Source organism: Argentina silus, assembly GCF_951799395.1.
Source record: "Argentina silus genome assembly, chromosome: 6".
Classification (NCBI taxonomy): Eukaryota; Metazoa; Chordata; class Actinopteri; order Argentiniformes; family Argentinidae; genus Argentina; species Argentina silus.
The window spans coordinates 22,184,204-22,205,530 of record NC_139660.1 but is presented as its reverse complement, the minus strand read 5'-3'; the positions used below and the strand labels follow the sequence as shown (position 1 = coordinate 22,205,530).

Below are 21,327 nucleotides of genomic sequence, written 5' to 3'. Positions count from 1 at the left end.
ACCAATCACAACTTGACTCTCTTCTTCCTGTAGGAGTTCTTCCACCAATCATTGTCAATCAGAGTTCTTCTCCCACCCCAGTGTCAGTTACCCCTGAGGAGACTACAGGTGGGTGTCGGTGACGTAGTCAGTCATTACCTCTTATCGGATATTCCTGATATGATGTTATGTTGATATGAGGCCATGCTGTATCAGTGTTGTCGTGGTTACAGGGGTGGTGTGATATCTGATTGTGTTCTGTTCCAGCAGCTGTTCTACTCCACCGGCTGACCCCAGAGAGTGGGAAGAGTGCATATTCCACTCCATCTCCAGTTAACCCCCTTACCACAGAGGTGGGGAGTGATGTCACCTGTGTGGAGGCCATGCCACTGTCCCTTATCAGTGGGGAGGGGTCCACAGTGGCAGAGCTCTTGATGTCTCACAGGTACGTCCTACTGTGAACCTCCTTATGTCCAATAGAACAAAAACACAGTATCCTTGTACACACCAGTTTTAGTTGTCAATATGTCTACCAGTAAAATATTTCATTCATTTGTTTTATTCATCAGTTATTGGAGACTCATCAAGCAATTCCTGAAAAAGAGGGTAATTTTTAATTTTTTTTACACAAACACTCATCACTGCTATGATTCTTCTTATCGAAACGCTCAAACTCATTCTTGCTTAACTGGTCTTTTAAATATTGAAATATTGAAACCAATTCAAATGTTGTCACTTATACCTGGCTCTCTCTCTAAGAATGTGACAATGGACGACCTGCAGGAGAAAGCTGAGGAGGTGATTGAGTTGGTGGTCATTGCCTCCAATGAGGTTGTTCTCCCCGCCATGGCCCTCTACATGACCCACAAAGAGGATCTCAATGATGACCAAGATAGCCGACTGCTGTCTGCTGTCTCTCTAGGAAGTTCAACAAGGTCCATAATGATTCTGAGGGACATAGTGTGTTTCACCCCTCCTGGGCTTGGAAGGGGCAGCTCAGGGTCAGAACATTCCACCCTAGGGTCAGGTAAGGCCCAGGTTCCACAGGGGGTTCTCCGGATGATTTCAGAGAAGTTTCACCCACTGCTGAGGCGGAGCTCGGAGCCCAGGTGCAGGCTCGTGGGTGGGCAGCCCCCTATTCACCCTTCTGACAATCCAACCGAGGAGGAGGATCGTCACGTAGCATCCATGGCTGTGGCGCTGATTTTACTGAAAGTAGAGAGTGACAAGACAGAACCATTCTCCCCAGCAATTCAACAGGTGGATAACCTCTACTCCTCCGTCTTGGAGGACGTGATGGGGGGAATGATGGTGAGGGCGGAGGACGACCACCCAGGATCCTGTCTCTCCGAGCTAAGGATCTCCAGAATCTCCTCTGAAAAGTTCTGGGACGCATGTGAGGATGCCAAGGAGAGGATCCAGCGCATGATGGATAGTGACAGTGGGAGTGGGACCCGATCACCATCATCACGTGGGTCTAACATGGAGGTGGCAGTTCAACTATGTCGTGAGGCAGAGGAGGTGGTGTGGGAGGACCTAGCTCGTTCTGCCACGATGGTGACCTTTCCAAGGGAGAAGATGGCAGCCAGGAAGATGACAGGCTTCATCCTGGAGAGTATGGAGGACACCAGAATGGGCAGGGTGTCCACGGCCAGACGGTGCAAGTCTGAGCCCATCCTAAAAAAGATGACTGCCAATCGCACACTACCCACGGAGGTCTTCACTGACCTGCTGTATACTTTTATACAGCGGGCCATCAAGAACCTAACTGAGAACTTTCTGGGCATGCCCAACACCCCGCCAGATGAGGAGGCCAGGCTCAATGACAATTTCAATTGGATGTGGAGGCAGGATTGGGCTTCCACATCATCAAGTGATGAGACATGGGACAATGACTCCACCTGTTCTCGTGGGGTGACTCCAGGCCCAATGTGGGGCGCTCTTGGCACACAGTCCTCGTCCTCCATCAACCAGGACCAGAGGTCTGCACTAGGGGCCATCTGTGAGGTTCTGACCACCAAGGTGGGAGACATCCTCCGCAAGAACTGCGACAATGATGACACGGCCAGAGCTATTGTCAACAAAGGTACATTCATAAGCTCTTCTACATATTACAAAGTGAAATGACTAAAACGTTATATTTACCCCCTCAGATTTGAATCACGAACCACATTTCATATTGTGTTTGCTACTATAGAGTGTGAATTGACATGTGTAACAACATTGTCATTACTTTAATTGTATTAACATGCTGTGGTACTTTACTCATTGCTTTGTAATTGCATCGTAATAGAGGTGTGGGTTCTGCTATTACATAGGTACGATAAGGAATAACTCACTGCTGAATCAGGTCTCAATGTTTCCAAGTATGGTCCTTAAATTCCCATAAATTCCCATTGTAAGCCAAATGAACAAAGGAAGAGTCCTTATTCCAAGTCTTACTTATATTTAAGTCATGCAATTATTTCAAAGGACATTTCAAAGGACATCAGGTCCAAATGCCCCAAATTCATCAACAGAATTCCCATTGTATACCAAACGTGGATCATTTCAACTTTGTTTTGTTAGGATTGGATTCTGGGGCCAAGGAGGCTGTTCTCTTCTCATCTCAGGTCACTGGTGAGGCAGAGCGAGCAGGGAGTTCCGTCTCTCTACTTGACCAACTCCCAACCCAGCATGAGGGAATCTCCAGCTCCTCATTCCCTGTAACTTCCTCCTCATCCCAGACTGCCTCCTCCTCATCCCCAGAACCTTCCTTCTCATCCCAGACTGCCTCCTCCTCATCCCCAGAACCTTCCTCCTCATCCCAGACTGCCTCCTCCTCATCCCCAGAACCTTCCTCCTCATCCCAGACTGCCTCCTCCTCATCTCCAGAATCTTCCTCTTCAGCCCAGGCATCATGGGGGTCTTCTGCTGAGCCCCTGGGGGTCAAACCCTGCCCGGATGAGGAAACAGATGGCAACAAGACTCTGGAAGCAGAAGCCACACAGCAGGAAGACACCCTGTCTGTGAGCAGCTCTGCTACCATGACCGGTGTCTGCGAGTGCCAAGATGGTGAGGAGGAGGAGGACAGCGATCAGACGATCTCTAAGGCATACTTCCAGGCCGTCCATGCGCACAGTATCACCGTGGAGTCTGTTGATGCTCAATGTCCTCTGCCCTCACTGGCCTCTGCCACCACCAAGAGTGACGAGAGGTGCAGCGTGACTGTTGACTCTGCTAGCAAACGCTCACGCTCCTTCGCGTCAGACAAGAAGAGCAACAAGACTCGTGACTACTCTTCAGGCTTGGAGAAGACCAGCAGACGGTCATTCTCTGCAGCCACTGTCAATAGCAGGAATGACAGGGACAACTCTGCTGTCTTGTAGATATGATTCGATGGACTTCACTATGGAGGAGTGTTCCACCAGCCCCACTGATCCATCCCTCTCCAGGCTCTCCCAGAGGAGTCTCACCTCCAGCCTGGAGGTTGAACGTCTCCCATGCAAGACGGAACCCAGTGCCTCCTCACAGGTAAGAAGAAGAATTGACAGATAATAAGGAATATAGAATGTAATGTAATATATATATATATATATATATATATATACATATATATATATATATATATATATATATATATATATATATATATTAGGGCTGTCAAAATTAACGCGTTAACGTCGGTAATAAAATTGTGTAATTAATCACGTTAAAATATTTGACGCATTTAACGCATGCGCAGAACCCCCCACCCATACATCCCATAATTCCACCCGATGTCGCTCCAGTGTGCAGCTGAGCGGCGAGCGGATGCTAACAAGTCACAGCATGGAGCAAGACGAACAGGTTGGCCCTCTGGATGGGTTTGAGTTTAAAAAAAAGAAAGATGGAACAATGAATAAACAAATAGTAATGTGTACATACTGCAAGAAAGAGTTTCAGTTTCACCGAAGCTGTTCAAGCTTAAACCATCTCAACGCTAAGCATGCACTTGTTGGGGTTTCCAGTGCTACACCTGGCCTGCGTCAGACAACCCTGAATGAACGCAGACCAGTAAGTAAGGAAAATGAACCTTCTTCTACAGCTGGGCTCAGATTCAGAATCAGATGAAGAAGAGGTACAGCCTGACAGAGCCTTACACAGGTACAGAGCAGAGCCCACCATTGATATGACGGACTGTCCCTTGCAGTGGTGGTCATCACATGCAGGAGCCCATGACAAGCTGACCCCGCTGGCTCGGAAATATCTAGCCACTCCTGCATCCTCAGTTCCATGTGAAAGACTCTTCTCACTAGCAGGTCACATTGTGCAAAAGAAGCGGTCAGCTTTACTCTCAGAAAATGTGGACAAGTTGGTTTGCCTCAGCAACTGGCTAAAGGATGAGTAGAGAAGAGGGCCACATGTAAATGTGTAGGCCATGTTCTTTTGGTTTGATAGAAAAGATAAAAAAAGAGAATGTCTTTGTTTTTTGTTTTTCCTTTGTTGAAGAGAAATGGCTAAGATGGCTAGAAAGTGTGTTACAGAAAGAGACAGCACCCTATTTTGTTTTCCTATTTTGACAAGGAAATGTTATTGTAAAAAAGAAAAAAAGGTTTCATTCAAATAAGAGAAATGGCTTGGCTAATGGCCAAGTAAGTGTGTTACAAAAAGAATGTTCTTAACACCATCCTACTTTGTTTCGAGGAATAGCAATAACAATGTTGTCATTGTACAGCAGTTTGGTGTATATTTTTCAATATTAATACCACACTGTGGATGTTATTATAATAAACATGCATACATACATATTGTATGTTAAATGTATATATCCGCCTTCTGTCATTTATCTTTCAATTCCCGCAACAATATACAGAAGTAAATGGCATATTTTGGACCGAATCGAATGGTGATTAATCATGATTAATTAATTTTTAAGCTGTGATTAATCTGATTAAAAATGTTAATCATTTGACAGCCCTAATATATATATATATATTAGTAAATATAACATCAATATTGTTAAGGAGACAGATAAGTTATTGAATAGAAACTTTATGTATCTATGGCCTCATTGTGGCACAGTGTTAGATTGTGATGCACAGCCTCATATCTGCCTCTCTCTGACTTGATTCTCACCCAAAGAAGAAAGTGAAGGACAAGGCTGCGAAAGAAGAACAGAACAGTGAAGAAGAGAAGAAAAAGAAGGAGGGAAATAGGAAAAACAAGGTAAAGGGCATTCATTCCCTATGATTTGTTCTTTTGAGTCTGTCATTGTACCTCAAACATGGAGAGAATGATGTTGAAAATGTAATGAAAGGAGAATAAAGGTGCATACAGTATGGAAACTGGATGTACAGTAGTCCACTGTAGGATAGGCCTACATTACTTTTTTTATTTTTTTTTATTCACAGAAACCCCACAAGAAGATGGTGGTCCCCTCTGGCCCTAATGGTAAGAGGCCATTAACAGTATCTGTACAAAATGGCTTCTCTATTCAGCCTTCTTTTCCCACCACTTTCTCCATATTACAAACAATAGTAACATTACAGGATGGAGACACAGTTATATGATGTCATATCCTGTTCTCTGTATTCTCTTCAGACACAGTGGCTGCTGATAACGCCTGCAGGACCAAGGAGAAGCCCAAGAAAGCCCTCCTGGAGCACATCTCCTCAGCTTTCCTCACTTTTTTCTGCTTTTCATGCAAGAAGAGGACCAACTGATGTCAGAGAAGATACAGACTAAAAACAGCACTCACACACCCAACAGACAATATACATTCCAACTCATGAAATTTTTTCACGCCCCCCCCCCCCCCCCCCCCCAAAAAAAGAAGAAGAATCATAAACCCACCCTCCCTCTGACCCTATTACCCCTACATACAACTTGACCCCCCCCAAAAAAATAATAACAATAATAATAATGGGTAACACACACACACACACACACACACACACACCTCCCTTGTGATACAGCAAAGCCTCAATAAATATAACGTTTTGGGAGTTATGACATTGACCCTCTTTGTACAGCCAAGGGACATGCCCATCTGGACAATGCCCACCGTAGTTTTCAGTAACTCATTTTACAATGTACATGTATTTATTGTAGTATGTATTGTGTGTTGTTGTGTTGTCTTGGAAGCTGAATAAGAAACATTTGACTACAAAGCTTCTGAACTTGATCCTCACACCTATATTTGAAAGTGTTATCAGGTTAGTGAATGAACGGTAGAAGCCTAACCCTCTGCCAAAACCCCTTTTTGGAACCCTTATTTCTACAAGTGTATGATGCTCACTCAGTGCTGCAGTTGGGAGTTGGTCTTGGCAGATATGGGAGGAAAGCAATGATACCAGGTAAGTATTTACCCTTTTCCCTTTCCCAGCACAGGTTCAGTGGAATCAAACCCACAAACCCGAACCATTTAAAAGGCCTTTGCTTTAACCAGGCAACTGTTAATGTCTATCAGCCGCACCCTCACTGCACTCACTCAAGCCATTCGCTGAGAAGAGTGGAAAGAGAGACTGCTCGAAAACACACCATATTAGTTACTATCAACAACTATATTTACTGCACCTGCCTTTAGATAGAGCGCACAAACGCAGTTTGGAACATTGCCAGTGTGTAAATGTATGGTATTCCATCTCTAGTTTCTCTTCCTCCTTCAGGCTTATGTGACCCAAGCGTCTATCGTTAGACCAAGACGAAAGGGCAGCCCTTAAGTTTACATTTCTCAGGCAGGCAGGGCTACCTCATCATGAGAGCATGACTCCATATCACCTCCACTACACTACATACAAACTCACACCTGTCACACCTGGCTCTGAGCTCTCATCTGCAAATGTTTTGCGTATCCTCTTTCGTTGAAGATCGTGCTTATATGACTGAGAGACACCTGTCACATTTAAGGCTGCCATTTCAAAAGCCTCAAACTAGTCTCGCTGTCCACAAAATCCCTCAACGAAGACAAAGTTGTGCTGCTACAGAGATGTCAATGTCACTTTTCTGTAGGTGCATGCTTGTAGCGTGGAACCGGTCAAGTATGACATCCTAGAAATGTGCCTTGAACACCATCTCTATGGTGTCCAATTCAGCACATAGTCCAGCGGCCTCAATTCAAGTATCTCTTTTCTCATTATCATCATTGCACATACCACTGAAGGCCTCTCTAATGTGGGTGTAATTTCTCCACAGTGCTCCACCGAGTACTGAACAGCGATTTTAATGTTAGTCTGACATCTGTCTTCCAAAAGACTTTCCCCCATCTGTGTGTGGATGAAGAGAAAAATGTGTACAGTGACTGCAACATGTTAAAAAAAACTCGTCAGCCTCTGGGTTACTGCCGTCTAAGGTGTTAACACCAATTAAGATAAGTGAATGCGCTGCGCAAGGCACATACTCTATCAGAGGTTTTTTTTTGTTTCAGGTAGGCCTGTAGCCCATTGGCTCTCAATTGGCTCAAAGCCCAGGAATCGCTCCACCACATTCCTGCTGTTGTTAACAAACCGGAATATGAACGTCAGTTGGTCCACGTGACACGTCTGGGGTGGAGTCAACAATTATTGAAAAATATTTGGCATCCCGAATCTCATCTGCTATTGTTTGGCGAGTTTTGAATGAGTTCCTCACATATTGTCGATGACAAATAGGACACTGTGCCTCTTCCTTTTCTACCAAACTTTTAAATATGTTCAGTTAAGAATTGTGATAGCAATTCGAGGATGCCAAGGAAATTACCGTTATGGGTTGACCCAAACCGTTCATCATCTCCCCTAAACGCAAGTCCTCTTTCACCCAAGAACTTGATCACTGCTACAACTCTTTTCAAAATGTCTCTCCAGTATTTACGTTCCCCGTCAAGTTGCTACATGAGATCTGTATCTATAGCTGCCCTTTGTCCGCTGGTGCAAGGCAAGCATGCATGATCTGTGTTCTGCACTCTTTTTGTGTTCCCTTATTCTTTTAGAGTGCTTCCAATCACTAAACCCCTGACTAAAGCCACCGAGCTTGGAAATGATGGTTCTTGTATACCATTAGCTGTTGAGGGTTCGCCTTCAAAGGATGGCTCTGGGGGAGTAACAACATTACTGGAAACTGAACTAGTGCTAGTTTCTTCCTCACAGCTGTCAATAGTGCTGCTGTCATCATAATTACTTTCAGAGGGTTTTTGAAAGAAGTTGGCAATGAGTGGAACACTTTGAAGCAAAACTGCCTCTCTTGCCTCCATTTCTTTTTTGGCTTTCCTTTTGGAAGCACCACTATTCCAACGTTTGTGGTCCATATTTCAGAACTATGTGGCTGTGGCTTTTCCTACTAAGAAAGGTCTTATATACCTGTCTGACACAGAGAATTATGTTGCTTGTGTGGCAGCCGGCTGGGTGTAAGGAGGGGTATGGTTATAGAGGGCAGATAGGTGACAGGACGTTGGCTCCAACACATGCCCATATTTGGGCTGCTCGTCGAGCTGTACCAGGAGAGAGCGCACCTGAACGGAATCGCTGGGCAGCACTCAGCCCCTGGAGAGTAATGGGAAATCAAGAGAGAGAAGTGAGGTTATTGTGCTGTGTGCCATTCATCGGTTTGACCACTGTTTTGAATAGGAGAACCCGCCTGTGTACCGAACCCCGACCGTCTGATTACTCTGTTGAAAGACCCGAGCAGGACCATACGAGAATCTGCCCGTGTACCGATCCCAGCTCCCGACCCACGACGATTCTCCCGGATTACGGAATAGCTGAAGACTGCAATTGACTCTTTCCCCCTCCCTTTTCCCTTCCAAGTTCAATAAAACTCCGATTGAGATCTTATTCCTTTGGTTGTGATTCTCGTTCATTATTTGGCTTAGTTCATGGCAGCTCCACCGTCCCCGGGGTTTATCACACTTGAAATTCAAACGATAACTTTTTTTTCATTGGCTGAACAACCAACAAAGGTTTCTGTTAGTCAGTGACATGACTTGGTAGAGACTATGCACATAGGCCACACCCCATTGATGAGTTGTCGACAATGTGCATGTCAACGTTAGCATTATCTAATTCCGTGGATCTAAAAACAGACAGTCTATGGAAAAAAATGAATGGGGTTTTCCCTCATCTTTAAGTATGGATTGGGTCTCTTATGTATGCGTTAGTGTATGAACAAAGCTTTTGGCTTTTTAAAAAAAATGTTTTTAATGTTTCACAAAACTGCTAGCCAATTAGCTCTCAATGAGGTTTTTATTCCAACGGCCACAGCATTCCATGTTTTGAACTAATAGCACTAATAGTTAGTTAGCTAGCTAATAGCTTTTATTTAAGCATCATGACTATGGCATTGTTGTATGTCGCTTTTGATAAAGGCATCTGCTAAATGCCGTAAATGTAATGCTGTTTTAACATTTATTCAACCCACTGTAGCTAGCTACCCTTTTATCTTATACCCCATTCACACAGACGACCCGCGAACAAATGCCACCTAACTAACTAGTTAAGTTTTGTGCCACCTAAGTAGTTAGACAGCTGAGTTTTAGGCTGATAGCTAGTTAACTAGTTGGCTTTTTAGTGCAGCTAATTTGGTTGTAAGGACAGCTAGCTGGCAAAAATGGCAGCTAGCTAACTAATTTCTGTTAACAAGCTGAATCATATGGGCAGCTAGCTAAAATAAAGGGATAGCTAGTTACGGTAAGTCAAATAACAAACGGCTTGCTATAATGTGACGCCCTTCAAACTGTCCTGTTATTCAGAATGAACTTATCAGTGAATATTGTATCATGTCACAGCATATTGTAGCGTGCCAACCAGTGGCTCAGTTGTATAGAAGCACTGTACTCTCCGAGAGGCTCTTATTTTAAGCATGCACTGTATGTACCAAGGGGCCCAGGTGTTCTCGATGTATAGGGCTGGGCCCTAGTAGTCAACTCACACTGTAAGCACTGTGGGTCCCGGGGGCCCTAGTGGTCAGCTCATGCTTTAAGCATGGAGGGGCCCAGGGACCCTCACACTGTAGGTGCTGTTAGAAATTATTTTTATAAAAACAGTTGCATTATAATGCTCAGTAGCAGACGAGTAAATAAAGCTATTCAGTTCTTTATTTAGGGTGATTAAATGTATTAATTGTATTTGATATTCCATATGCAAATCAATTGAATTAATATGTTTTTTTAATCATCTGAAATTTACTAATGTTGATAAATGAGATGAATCAAGCATTAGTTCCATGGTACATTGGATTAATACATGAAGAGGTTAGGGTCAGGTCATCAAGATGTTGCAACACACACATAACACAAGAATGATGTAATGGAAAAATATTAGGCTAGGAAAGGACAAATCAGAGTAGGTGTATGTTTTCTTCAACAGGTCAACTCGTCCCCCAGAGGGAACGGACCGGCGATATCTCTACCTGGAACGGATCGAGTGTCAGGGGCTAGGACCAGCCTAAAACACCAACGAGAGGAGAGTCAAGTCTAAACCGCGGTTCCTCCCCAACCAAATAGCCAATGATAATCATTTTGTATTCTGTAAATACTTTGTTTGACTGTTTGAATGCATCCATTTTTGGAAGGTTGGTTACAGATTAACAGCTTGCTGACTGTGATTTTCTTCGCCAAAAGTGGTCCTTGTACAAGCCTAGAATTCTGACATATAAATAAATAGCTAAAAGTAAGAAGTAGTTTGTCTTCTCCTTCAAATAAAGAACACATTTTCTCACAGTGCCGAGGGGCCCAAGTGGTCAGCTCACTCTTTAAACGCAGAGGGGCCTGGGGGCCCTCACACTGTAAGTGGTGAGGGGTCTGGGGGGCAGTAGTGGTCCCAGTCCATAATCCAGTCTTGCATATAACAAAGTAGGGTAACATCCACACAGGCATAACCAGCTCCCCACTCAGGTGCCTGGAAATGGCCGGTGCTGTCCTGTTGCATTGTGGTTATGCTGTTGCCCATCCCTCTGATTGGTTGGCTGGTTCTTCACTACAGGTTACCTTCAATGGATACCTCAGTTCACTAACCACACTCAACAGATAACATAGCATACATAACATAGAAAAACATTATCAAGGGAGTTGAGAGCAATGCAGTTTTTCCTTGCCAATTTGGGTGAACTATCCCTTTAAGCCAGGTACATTTAACCAACCAGCCTGTTTATTGGGTTCCAGGTCCTGTATGTGGTGGACACGCACCTGCTGCGTCTCCTCCAGAGAAGGGTCACCCCAAGTGGATCTTCCCCAGACCAAGCAGGATGCCACAGAGGTACAGTGGGACCTGGCCTGGATGGAGATGACCAACCTGCTGGACAAGCAGCAGAACCTTGCTGGCACCTAACCAGTTACTCACAGTCACACCAGAGATCAGTGTGCTGGACATCTACTGTCATTCACTACTTATTTGTCTATTTGAATTCATCTGTGTATTTTTCTCTCTTTCTTGCCACTGCACAAGATGTTATAAATAAGAAATGTCAGTGAGTGAGTGAAATGGGTGAGTGAGTGGTCAGACAGAAATAACTCAAAATGATGTAGCCTACTGTAGTTACTGGGCTCATGAATATGACAATGGATTTGAAGTTCATGCATATTTAAGACCACAATAAAGTGGATGTATAGCTTCGAAAATATGAATGTAATGAATGTAAATGTGAATGTAAATTTCTATAAAAAAACAGCATTGTCTATGGGTATTTTCACCCTTGTTCCCTTTCAGCCAATGCTACTCAAAGGACAAAGATTAGTTAATTTAAATTATTTCCAGGAAAAATTTCCTGAGTTATAAATAATCATATGACACCTGTATCGATTGATGACTCACCCTCAGGTGATCGCACATTGTGTGACGTTGGACTGTGCTGTGACTATTACCTCTGTATTTGATAATGATGATTACACAAATGGGTTCCATCTCGTTAAACATTTCATAGAGTGAGTGAGAGTATTTCTGGACAGCATATTTTAAGACGGGTGAGATTGTGTACATTTTGAGCAATAATACTGTGTCAATAATATGTCATCAACGTTTAGTTGAACCATCAAGGTATGAGGATGTGTTTTATTTGTGGGTTGTTTTTTTTCACGACATGGCCTACTTATTAATGCACTCCCATTTACTGTAAATAGCCATGTCTGGAAAAACTAGTTTGAGAGGAGTGCACTAGACACAGGTCGCAAACATTGGCAAAGCTCTAGGAAGGAGACCAGTTAAGAGGAGAAAGACAGGGGAAGGATCATGACAACAGACGGTAAGTTTTACCAGTGATAGAATGATTGTATTAGAAACTGAATAGTCCTTATCACTGGACTGGCAGCACATTAAATCAATCATACTTGTTGTTCTTAGCACTGTAGTGTCATTTGTATATTGTATGTTTCATCTGAAAGCATTGATTTGAGTTGAATCCTACTTGTTGCAGATTACTGCATGAAGTTAAGAATTTGCACAGCCAATTAAATAAGCTTGATGTACTGTTGCAATGTGAAAACTTCTGAAGTTAATTTAAATATATCAAATTTCTTACACTTGGTTTTAGCTATATGACAAACTGGAAACAGAAAATGTATTTTGCATTTATTATTCATGATGGTTTGAAATCATTGGTTAGTAAAGTAAAAACATAAAGTAAAATGAATAGTTGTTTTTTTTGTAAAATAAGCAATGACTGTTGATAGGGTTCAGCAACACAAAGGGAATGTGATGTGTCTGATGACATAACCAAGGCAAACCAGTTGAACCACTTTTAGTTGAAAACATGCCTAGATTGTTATGGTGATAGAAACACAGAAACTATCCTATTACAGTAAGTCTATTTTAATCATAACCTCCTCGTTCCTCCAGGGATATTTTCACACTTGTTCCCTTTCTGTCAATTCTATTAGTTCCAGTCAATAAGATTAGTTCCTTTAAATAAATTCCAGACATTTTTGAATGATAGTAGTTTTCATAGACTCCAATTATGATTAATTTGAAAAAGTTGCTGTAACACTTAAATAACAGTACATGAATGTATTAATGCAGTAGTTAACATGTTTAAACCATTTAGTAATTAATTTACGCATACATTTACAAACATAAATCACTCTAATACTGAATATGTTTACTACACTATTAATAAAGACGCTTCTTTGATAATAGTATTTGTTCATATGAATAAAGGAGTGAAATCGCCTTCAGATTGAATTGATGATTAGGTACTGTACGTGTTGATTATAGTACATTCATGGTTTATTACGATGTTTGTTCCTGTTTTAAAGGGGTCAAATAATAAATCAAAGAGATAGTTTCTTTAAATTACATATTAACCTCAATATATTAAACTCATCTTGCATAGAAAGTAGTCAGTGTATGGACCTGGAGTCAGCAATCCTAGATGTACGTTAATTTACTTTACAAATTAACTACAAATATTATTATTATTATTATTATTATTATTATTATTATTATTATTATCAACATAGCATGACTGCTTAGCAATGGTGTAAGACCCCTGTCACTCAGCTTGGTCTAAATAATGAAATCAACATGAAGCAGGTTATAGCAATACTTGAGATTACATTCATTACAGTGTTGTGCAAGGATACAAATGCCAGAAGTGTGCCATATTTCTTATTGAACATTACTCAATGCTGCCAAGAATCAGTTACCTGACATGCATACTCACAAGCTGACTTTCAAATGTATGTCAAACATAACTTAATGTTAATGTATTAGTTAAGCCATTTTGTGGACTTCAGTGACACATTCATTCTCACGTAATGGCATGTGTGTTTATTAATGAGCAGTTAATCATACTTAATTAGTAGTTAGTAGTTAATTAGTGGTTCACTGTTTGTATTATCCTTTTTGTAAAGTGGGAACATGCTTTTCTTGATGTTGTAATTAATGTTTATTAAGCTTACTTAATAAATAGTTAACTTATTTTGGGATCCTAATTGATAAGTGTCAACATTTCATACTTATCTAATAAGGTAACTCATGTGTAATAATAATAATTAATACTAGTATTTCGGCAGGTAAACAATTGGTGAGGTGGGACCAGCAATCAAGGTGGCCCACCCTTATTGTAAAGGTTTCTCCCCTCATAAACAAGTAGCCTAACATGAATCTTGAACACGTCTTGTGTAAATGAACTGTAAAATCTTACCAGCAAATAGTATTGCCTCAGAGCTAAAACCTTGAAAATGTAATTATTTTTGCAATTCCCAGAATGCTGAGCCTGTATTTGCATAACTTCTGCGTAATGATGGCCAAATAGTGACGATTTGAGATTTCGTCCCTTTATTAACATGAATAACTACTGTACCTACTTATTATTACTATTACTATTACTATTTGTTAGTACCTTTATTAAGCATGACCAAGGCTTGGTGAATGCATTTGGTCATTTGGTCATGTTTAATATGGCATTAATTCATGTTTATTATAGTAAAGTGTTACCAAGGTGGCTATTTATTGTACCACATAATTAAGACATTAAAACATTTTCATTGAACCTATCATACACTCAACACCAAACACAATGGGTAGTATCATCAAATATAGTTTATACTATGCTGTAAATATGAGCACTGTAATGGCTGTAGAACAAGGCAGAAGACTCAATCGTACGACTCGGGACAAAAGCTTAATCCAAAAGAATAATCCTTTAATTGCAGAAAAGAGTTTGGTACACAGGTAGATAATTAGTAGGGAGGCAGATATCCAAAAAGGGGTAGGCAAGGCATGGTACATGGGTCAAATTGGAGGCGGATAATCCAACAGGCAAAAGACAAACTCGGAACAACTAACGAAGATCAAAACAAAGACAAAAAATAAGCAGGGAACAAAAATTTAATAACATGAAACAAAGACAAACAAACTAACGAATAAGACGAAACGTAACACATTTTCTCTAGATACAGATATTTACTCTCCATTACAAATCAACATCTGGGTTGTTGTTTGTGACTGGTATGACTCAATGTTTATTCTCTCACCATAAAGGTTTCAGTTCCTCAAATGACACACTATTAAAAAGAATAGATTCCTTCTATCAGACTTCAGGGATTCCCCAAGATGTACCCTTCCGCAGTCCATTCAAAGAAAAACGTACAGTGATGTTACCTTAGTATTGGTCATGATTTGTTCATATCTCTATCCATTTGATCTATGTGATTTTACATGTATAATCAGTTTCAGGTTTTCCTGTGAGTAACTTTGAGGCTGCTTTTGCAGGGAAGAAGTGGAGCATGGCTCTGCCGGAGGTCAGGATCATGTTGATGGGTGAGAGATGGTCTGGGAAGAGCTCCACAGGCAACACCATCATGGGGGAGGAGAGGTTTGAGTGTGGGCGAGTCAGAACTCCCCAGGTCGAGGTGAGGCACAAAGAGGTCCAGGGGAGGCAGCTTAGCGTGGTGGATGTCCCAGGATGGAACAGTGCCCTCCTCACCCTGAATGACACCCCAGAGACGTACAAACTTAATTTCAAACTCAGCTTGTCCAGGTGCCTTCCTGGGCCCCATGTCTTCCTTCTGGTCATTCCTGCAGACTCTGCATTCTCCAAGGAAGAGAGGAAACCCTTAGAGGAGCACATGAAGCTTTTTGGAGAGAGGGTCTGGAGGCATGCCATAGTGCTGTTCACCTGTGGAGACTTCTTGGTGAAGGAGACCATTGAGCAGCACATTGAGCGAGAGGGAGAGGCCCTCCAGTGGTTAGTCGGGAAATGTGGGAACAGGTACCATGTCTTCAACAACAAGAACAAAAATGATTCTGTTCAGGTCCCAGAGTTGCTGAAGAAGATAGAGGAGATGGTGTGTGAGAACAATGGGGGCTATTATGAAGTAGACGAGAGTACTCTGTTACGATTCACAGTAAAGCAAAAGGAAGCAGCCGAAAGGGCAAAGAAGAGACAGAAGAAGGCATCGGAACAAAGACAACAGCTTAAAGCACAAATTCCAGGTACTTCAAATTAATTGGTTTGTTTCCTCCTATTCAGATTCACAACAACAGTACTGTATCTTTTTCTTTTTCTCATTGCTATCACAACCCTAGACATACGTATACGTCTTATATTGTCTTCTTATAGTTTTTGTCAATCAAAACCTATGACTTGCTCAAAAGCCTAGCCCCATAACTTGTATTTTGTCTTACCTTATTTGGTAACAGAAGCTGGGAAGCAGAGTTCAGACCTCAGGATGGTTCTCCTGGGAAGCCGAAGTGTTGGGAAGAGCTCCACGGGTAACACCATCCTGGGCAGTCAGGAGCTTGAGAATGGGAAGAGAACAGCTCACTCAATCATGCGGTGGGGTCACGTGGACAAAACAGCAGTGACTCTGGTCGACACACCAGGATGGTGGAAAGGTTTTTCAGTTGCTGACACTCCTGAGCTGATCAAACAGGAATTGATGCGTAGCATGTTCCTGTGTCCACCTGGGCCCCACGTGTTCTTGCTGGTGATTGATGCAGATGCATCTTTCAATAAGAAACATGGAGAAGCTGTGACAGGACACCTGGAGCTTCTTGGAGGTGATGTCTGGAATCACACCATAGTGGTGTTTGCTAGAGGTGACTGGCTGGGGATGAAGACCATAGAACAGCACATTGAAGGGGAGGGTGAAGCCCTGCAGTCCTTAGTGGACAAATGTGGCAACAGATACCACGTGTTCAACAACAAGAATAGAGATGATGGCACACAGGTCACAGAGCTGCTGGAGAAGATCAAGGAAACTGTGGCAGGAAACGGTGGGGGCCATTTTGTGCCAGATGAAAAAATGCTCCAGGTCATTAAAGAGAAAAGCCAGAGGGTGGAGGAAGGGGCAAAACAAAGGCAAACACAAGTTAAGAAAAGACTTGAGAAATTTAGAGGTGAGTACAGATTATTCTTTTAACATTTTTTACAAAATCATATATTTACTTCCTAGACCTGAAAGCAGTCTATGGACAAGGACAGACTTCAATCCACATTTTGGTTATGTTTATCTAGCTACACTGCAGGGTCATGTCTATGTTCCCTCAGCCCTATGTCCCCTCAGATAACCTAGCTAACCTTAACCTTAACCTAATCTTAATCCTATCCTTGATTTACTCATTGTTCACGTCTCACCCTTTTAGTTGTTTTACATGCAACTTAAGCTAACCTGCTATCAAGTAAAGCTAACATAGGGCTGAGGGAACATAGAGCACACGCCCCACATGGTCACCATTCACTACCTGCTGCCATTTTGTAACCAAAAACCAACAGAAGTTTTAGTGCATGGATTGATGTTTGTCATTGTCCATAGACTACTTTCAAGGTAAGGAAACAAATATGTAATTTCGTAATTTGGGTGAAATATCACTTCATTGCCCTTCACGTGTTTTGAATAGCATAAAAATTCAATGAATACTAAACAACCCTTCTCGTATATGAAACTGTTCATCAACTAACATGTGATCCTATTTCTTAGGAATAAGGCTAAGGAATCAACTGCCAGAGATCAGGATAGTGATGGTAGGTCAAAAGACTGTCGGAAAGAGTACAACTGGAAACACCATCCTGCACCAGAATGTATTTGCCACTTGTGAGAATATACATTGTGAGGTAGGACAGGGTGAAGTTGATGGAAGAAAAGTCACAATCATTGACTCACCAGGCTGGTGGAAGAATCCCTCACGGTGCACAGAGGAGCAGGACAGAGAGATTGTGCAAGGAGTGTCACTATGCTCGCCGGGAGCCCACGCTCTTCTGCTGGTCATCCCCATCGACATGGCATTTACAGAGGAGCAGAAGAGAGCACTAGAGGAACACATGGGGCTGTTTGGAGACAGTGTCTGGAATCATACCCTGGTACTGTTCACCTACGGTGACAGACTGGAAGACAAGACCATAGAGGAGCACATAGAGAGGGAGAGTTTCTACCTACAGTGGCTTGTTGACAAGTGTGGGAACAGGTACCATGTTCTCAACAATATGAGAAAGAATGATGTAACTCAGGTCAGCGACCTGCTTGAGAAGATAGAGGAGATGGTGGCAGGGAACAATGGCCATCATTTTAGCGCTGACATGGAAGAGACCTACCGGAGAGTGGAGGAGAATTCCAAGAAGAGAGAGGTCAAGCAGGTACTGAAGCAAGGCTTGGTGCAGGAGTTCAGGATGAAAGAGGTGGAACAGATGATATGGTTCAGAGAAACACTCATTGACCTGGAAACTGAGCTCAAGGGAAGTGAAGATCCTGTCGTACCAAAACCTTCCAGAGGATTCAACCCCACACGTGAGTATTGTATACCACGTATACACAGTATACTGGGGACATCGATAGAACTTTCAAGATCTGTTGAAGTATCTTACACATGCATTGCTTACCTGGGGTTAATTAGTTTTCTGGATTTATTTGCAGCTGGTGGAGATACAAAGACAAAACTCAAAGTCATTGGCGCTGTACGCAAGGATGGGAAGAAGAGAGAAGAAGAGTTACAGGAGAAGATCCGTGAACACATTGAGAGAGAGGAAAAGCTACAGAAGAAGATCCGTGAACACATTGAGAAATTGGATAAGGACATAGGACGATCCACCATTAATTTTCGGAACAGCATGGGGTTCCTACCCCCCTACTGTGAGTGAAAAAAGCATTCCTAGGGGAAATGTACTGTATAAAGGTTGATGTATTTAGTTATGACTATGACATACAGTATCACTAATGATAGGATTATCTTTAAGAGCTGAGACCTAAACTATTGCTTAAAGTAAATATGTGAAAACTAGTATGATCAACAAGGTCCATTATTTTATTATCCTGGGAATTGTCATCTGGATTTGGTTACAATAAAAGTCAGCTAATGTTCTTTGTGTGATTTCACAGTGAGTGGAGAGAGCCTGCCTTCATCGGTGGCTGGATCTTTTCCAGACAGACCAGTGTCCAATGACAAGCTTGATGATGTTCTGGCATGGCTGTCGACCCTCCAGATTGACAGAAATGCAGATGACCAGCTGACCCTAACCTTCTCTCAGACCTCTTCAGGGTACAGGTCCCTGGCCGGCTGTTTTGACCCCAAAAGACATGCGCATGACTTTAGTCATGACTGACTAAATGGTATAATGAACCCCTCTGTTTCTATATGCATGATGGACAAAAAATAAATCATAGTAAAATAAATGTAGCACCTGTGTAATACATAATAAATACTACATAAATTATATCCCAGTAATACATGTAATCACCAATATGATTTATAATTTACAATGTTTTGATCATATTCTTGATGACTTTATTATATTTTCATTATTATGGGAGAATGTACAGTTTGTTTCCTTAGAGGGAAAGTTCACCCAAATTACAAAATCATGTATCACACAATGAACAGTTAGCTACAGTGCCCAGATAAACAGAACCAAAGTGTGGATTGAAGTCTGTCCTTGTCCATAGACTCATTTCAGGGTAAAGAACCAAATGTGTGATTTTGTAATTTGGATGAAACATCCCTTTTACTATATTAAGGTTCAATATGTTTTTTAACCTCACTTGAATTATACTGATGGGAACATTTAATATGTAATATTTGTTATAAATTAATGTAAATTCACTTATACACTTAACCACTTTTCCATAAAGAATTCAAACAGTATATCATTCTACATTACATAAAAAACGTCAATACATGTGTTTTTTTTAAGGTCTTGGTGATCTGTTATTATACCTCCTAGCAAATAAGTTCATCTGTGTATACTTCCTGTATGTATACTTGTGTTCTTTGTTTTTTCCAGAACAGCCCTTTTCGTGTAGAATATTTTCTTCACTAATAAATGCTCGAAGAGTAATTTGTTTGTATTTATTGTGTGGATGTGTGTGTGTGTGTGTGTGTTCACAACAACAGTACAACAAATTCTTGGGCTCGGTTCCTTGACAATGCAGCATACAATACAAATAATACAAATACGCAGTAGTGCAATGAGGTAGGACAAGACAATAAGTGACATAGTACAATATAAGTGAGACAGTTGGACAGTGATGATTGTTGCGGACACAAGACAGTAGACGTGACACAATTGCAGTATAAATAGTAGAGTAAAAAAGTAAAGTGGTTCAGTGGAATGTCATTATTATTCCACTGTGCCGTTGGTGTAAGAGGTGTTGTTAAAGTGACTGTGTGCTGGTAGAGTCCATTCTGTCGGTGTGCTGGGGGTAAAGCCATGGGTTCGGGGTAGGCTTGTTCATGAGCCTGATGGTCTGGGGGAAGTGGCTGTTGGAGAGCCTCTGAGTTTTGGCCCTGAGGCTCCGTCTTTTGGACGGCAACAGTTCAAACAGGCTGTGGTTGGGGTGGCTGGGGTCTCTGATGATCCTCCGGGCTTTGCTGACACATTGTTTGCTGTATATGTCCTGGATGGAGGGAAACTCACATCCACTGATGCGTTCAGCTGTCCGCACCACCTTCTGCAGCGCCTTGCGGTTGAGGGCGGTGCAGTTGCCGTGCCAGGCAGTGATGCATCCCGTCAGGATGCTCTCGGTAGTGCCCCTGTAGAAGGATCTTGGGCCCCATGCCAACCTTCCTCAGCCGCCTGAGTTGGCTGTGTGTGTGTGTGTGTGTGTGTGTGTGTGTGTGTGTGTGTGTGTGTGTGTGTGTGTGTGTGTGCGCGCGTGCGTGCGTAATGAAATGTGTTGCATGAGGGCGAAAGGGTTTCTAGAACCACTGTCATCAAGTCCATTTAGAAAAACCATCAGGAACACAGGAGTTTGCTTGTACTGTCCACCAGAGGGAGCCAGAATCATATCAATAGACACTCGTGACTCGTGACGTCCATTTCTACGGGACGGAAGTTGCAATTGTAGTTGTTAGACTCATTGGAGTGACACAGGCAAATCAACGTATTATACATCTGAAAATCGAGGTAAACGAAGCTACGACAGCAGTGGGGCTTTTGGGGTGAGTGTATATTATGTCTATATGTTGGAATTGATGCATGTGACATTTTGCTTTGGAATCTGCAAATACACGAACGAGAAAGGTCCATGGTGCCCGACCCATTGGTAGCTGTCTTGTTGATGGTGATGGGCAACGCAACGTCAATGGTCTCCCAGCGTAGAGACGGGCGAGTTTTTGGTCAGTGTTAATGTGTGCTGCTGCCTCCTGATTATACCATGATTATCGACTTGACACAACACGCAGAACCTTTTTAGTATTCCCCTCACTCGGTGTTGTGCTGTCAACGCTAGGTTGGTAGGTAGCTGGGTGGGTAGGGTTCGCGGAAGCGCCTTATTCTTCTTATATGTGACATACTTGATAAGTGGTCGAAACTCTTGTGCTTTTAGATTTGGACGTTCCGTCGTTCTCAAACTAACACGATGGTGAGTGATTCTATGTCTCCATCCATTCATGTTTTATTGAAGGGCTTCTAAGTGTCTTGTGATGGTTCCATAATAACCATTCATGATTTATTCATCAGTGGATATCAGTGCAGTGTTGCCATTTGTGT

At 42.2% G+C, this 21,327-nt stretch overlaps 2 protein-coding genes and 1 long non-coding RNA gene across 6 annotated transcripts; all 3 read left to right on the top strand.

The window, feature by feature from the left end:
* The first annotated feature begins 355 nt into the window (after window positions 1-355).
* LOC310806093 lies at window positions 356-1,076 on the top strand. The gene is made up of 3 exons (XR_014554269.1): window positions 356-424; window positions 549-585; window positions 739-1,076. It is a non-coding gene; the product is annotated as an uncharacterized lncRNA (long non-coding RNA).
* A 179-nt stretch (window positions 1,077-1,255) lies between these two features.
* On the top strand, window positions 1,256-6,033 carry LOC310806058 (uncharacterized protein). 3 transcript variants are annotated; one of them, XM_083672011.1, is made up of 5 exons: window positions 1,256-2,065; window positions 2,548-3,492; window positions 5,083-5,166; window positions 5,352-5,391; window positions 5,542-6,033. In XM_083672011.1, the coding sequence occupies exons 1-2, from the start codon at window positions 1,276-1,278 to the stop codon at window positions 3,345-3,347; spliced, it is 1,590 nt and encodes a 529-aa protein (XP_083528137.1). In that variant the 5' UTR covers window positions 1,256-1,275; the 3' UTR covers window positions 3,348-3,492; window positions 5,083-5,166; window positions 5,352-5,391; window positions 5,542-6,033. The 3 variants fall into 3 exon arrangements, with proteins under 3 accessions (XP_083528137.1, XP_083528139.1, XP_083528138.1); XM_083672013.1 differs by lacking the exons at window positions 5,083-5,166; window positions 5,352-5,391; window positions 5,542-6,033 and adding an exon at window positions 3,750-4,755; XM_083672012.1 differs by lacking the exons at window positions 5,083-5,166; window positions 5,352-5,391; window positions 5,542-6,033 and adding an exon at window positions 3,704-4,755.
* A 6,002-nt stretch (window positions 6,034-12,035) lies between these two features.
* Window positions 12,036-19,515, top strand: LOC310806053 (GTPase IMAP family member 8-like). 2 transcript variants are annotated; one of them, XM_083672006.1, is made up of 7 exons: window positions 12,036-12,147; window positions 15,117-15,839; window positions 16,047-16,745; window positions 17,327-18,130; window positions 18,257-18,330; window positions 18,373-18,472; window positions 18,719-19,515. In XM_083672006.1, the coding sequence occupies exons 1-7, from the start codon at window positions 12,135-12,137 to the stop codon at window positions 18,940-18,942; spliced, it is 2,637 nt and encodes an 878-aa protein (XP_083528132.1). In that variant the 5' UTR covers window positions 12,036-12,134; the 3' UTR covers window positions 18,943-19,515. The 2 variants fall into 2 exon arrangements, with proteins under 2 accessions (XP_083528132.1, XP_083528131.1); XM_083672005.1 differs by having other exon boundaries at window positions 18,257-18,472.
* The last annotated feature ends 1,812 nt before the right edge of the window (window positions 19,516-21,327 follow it).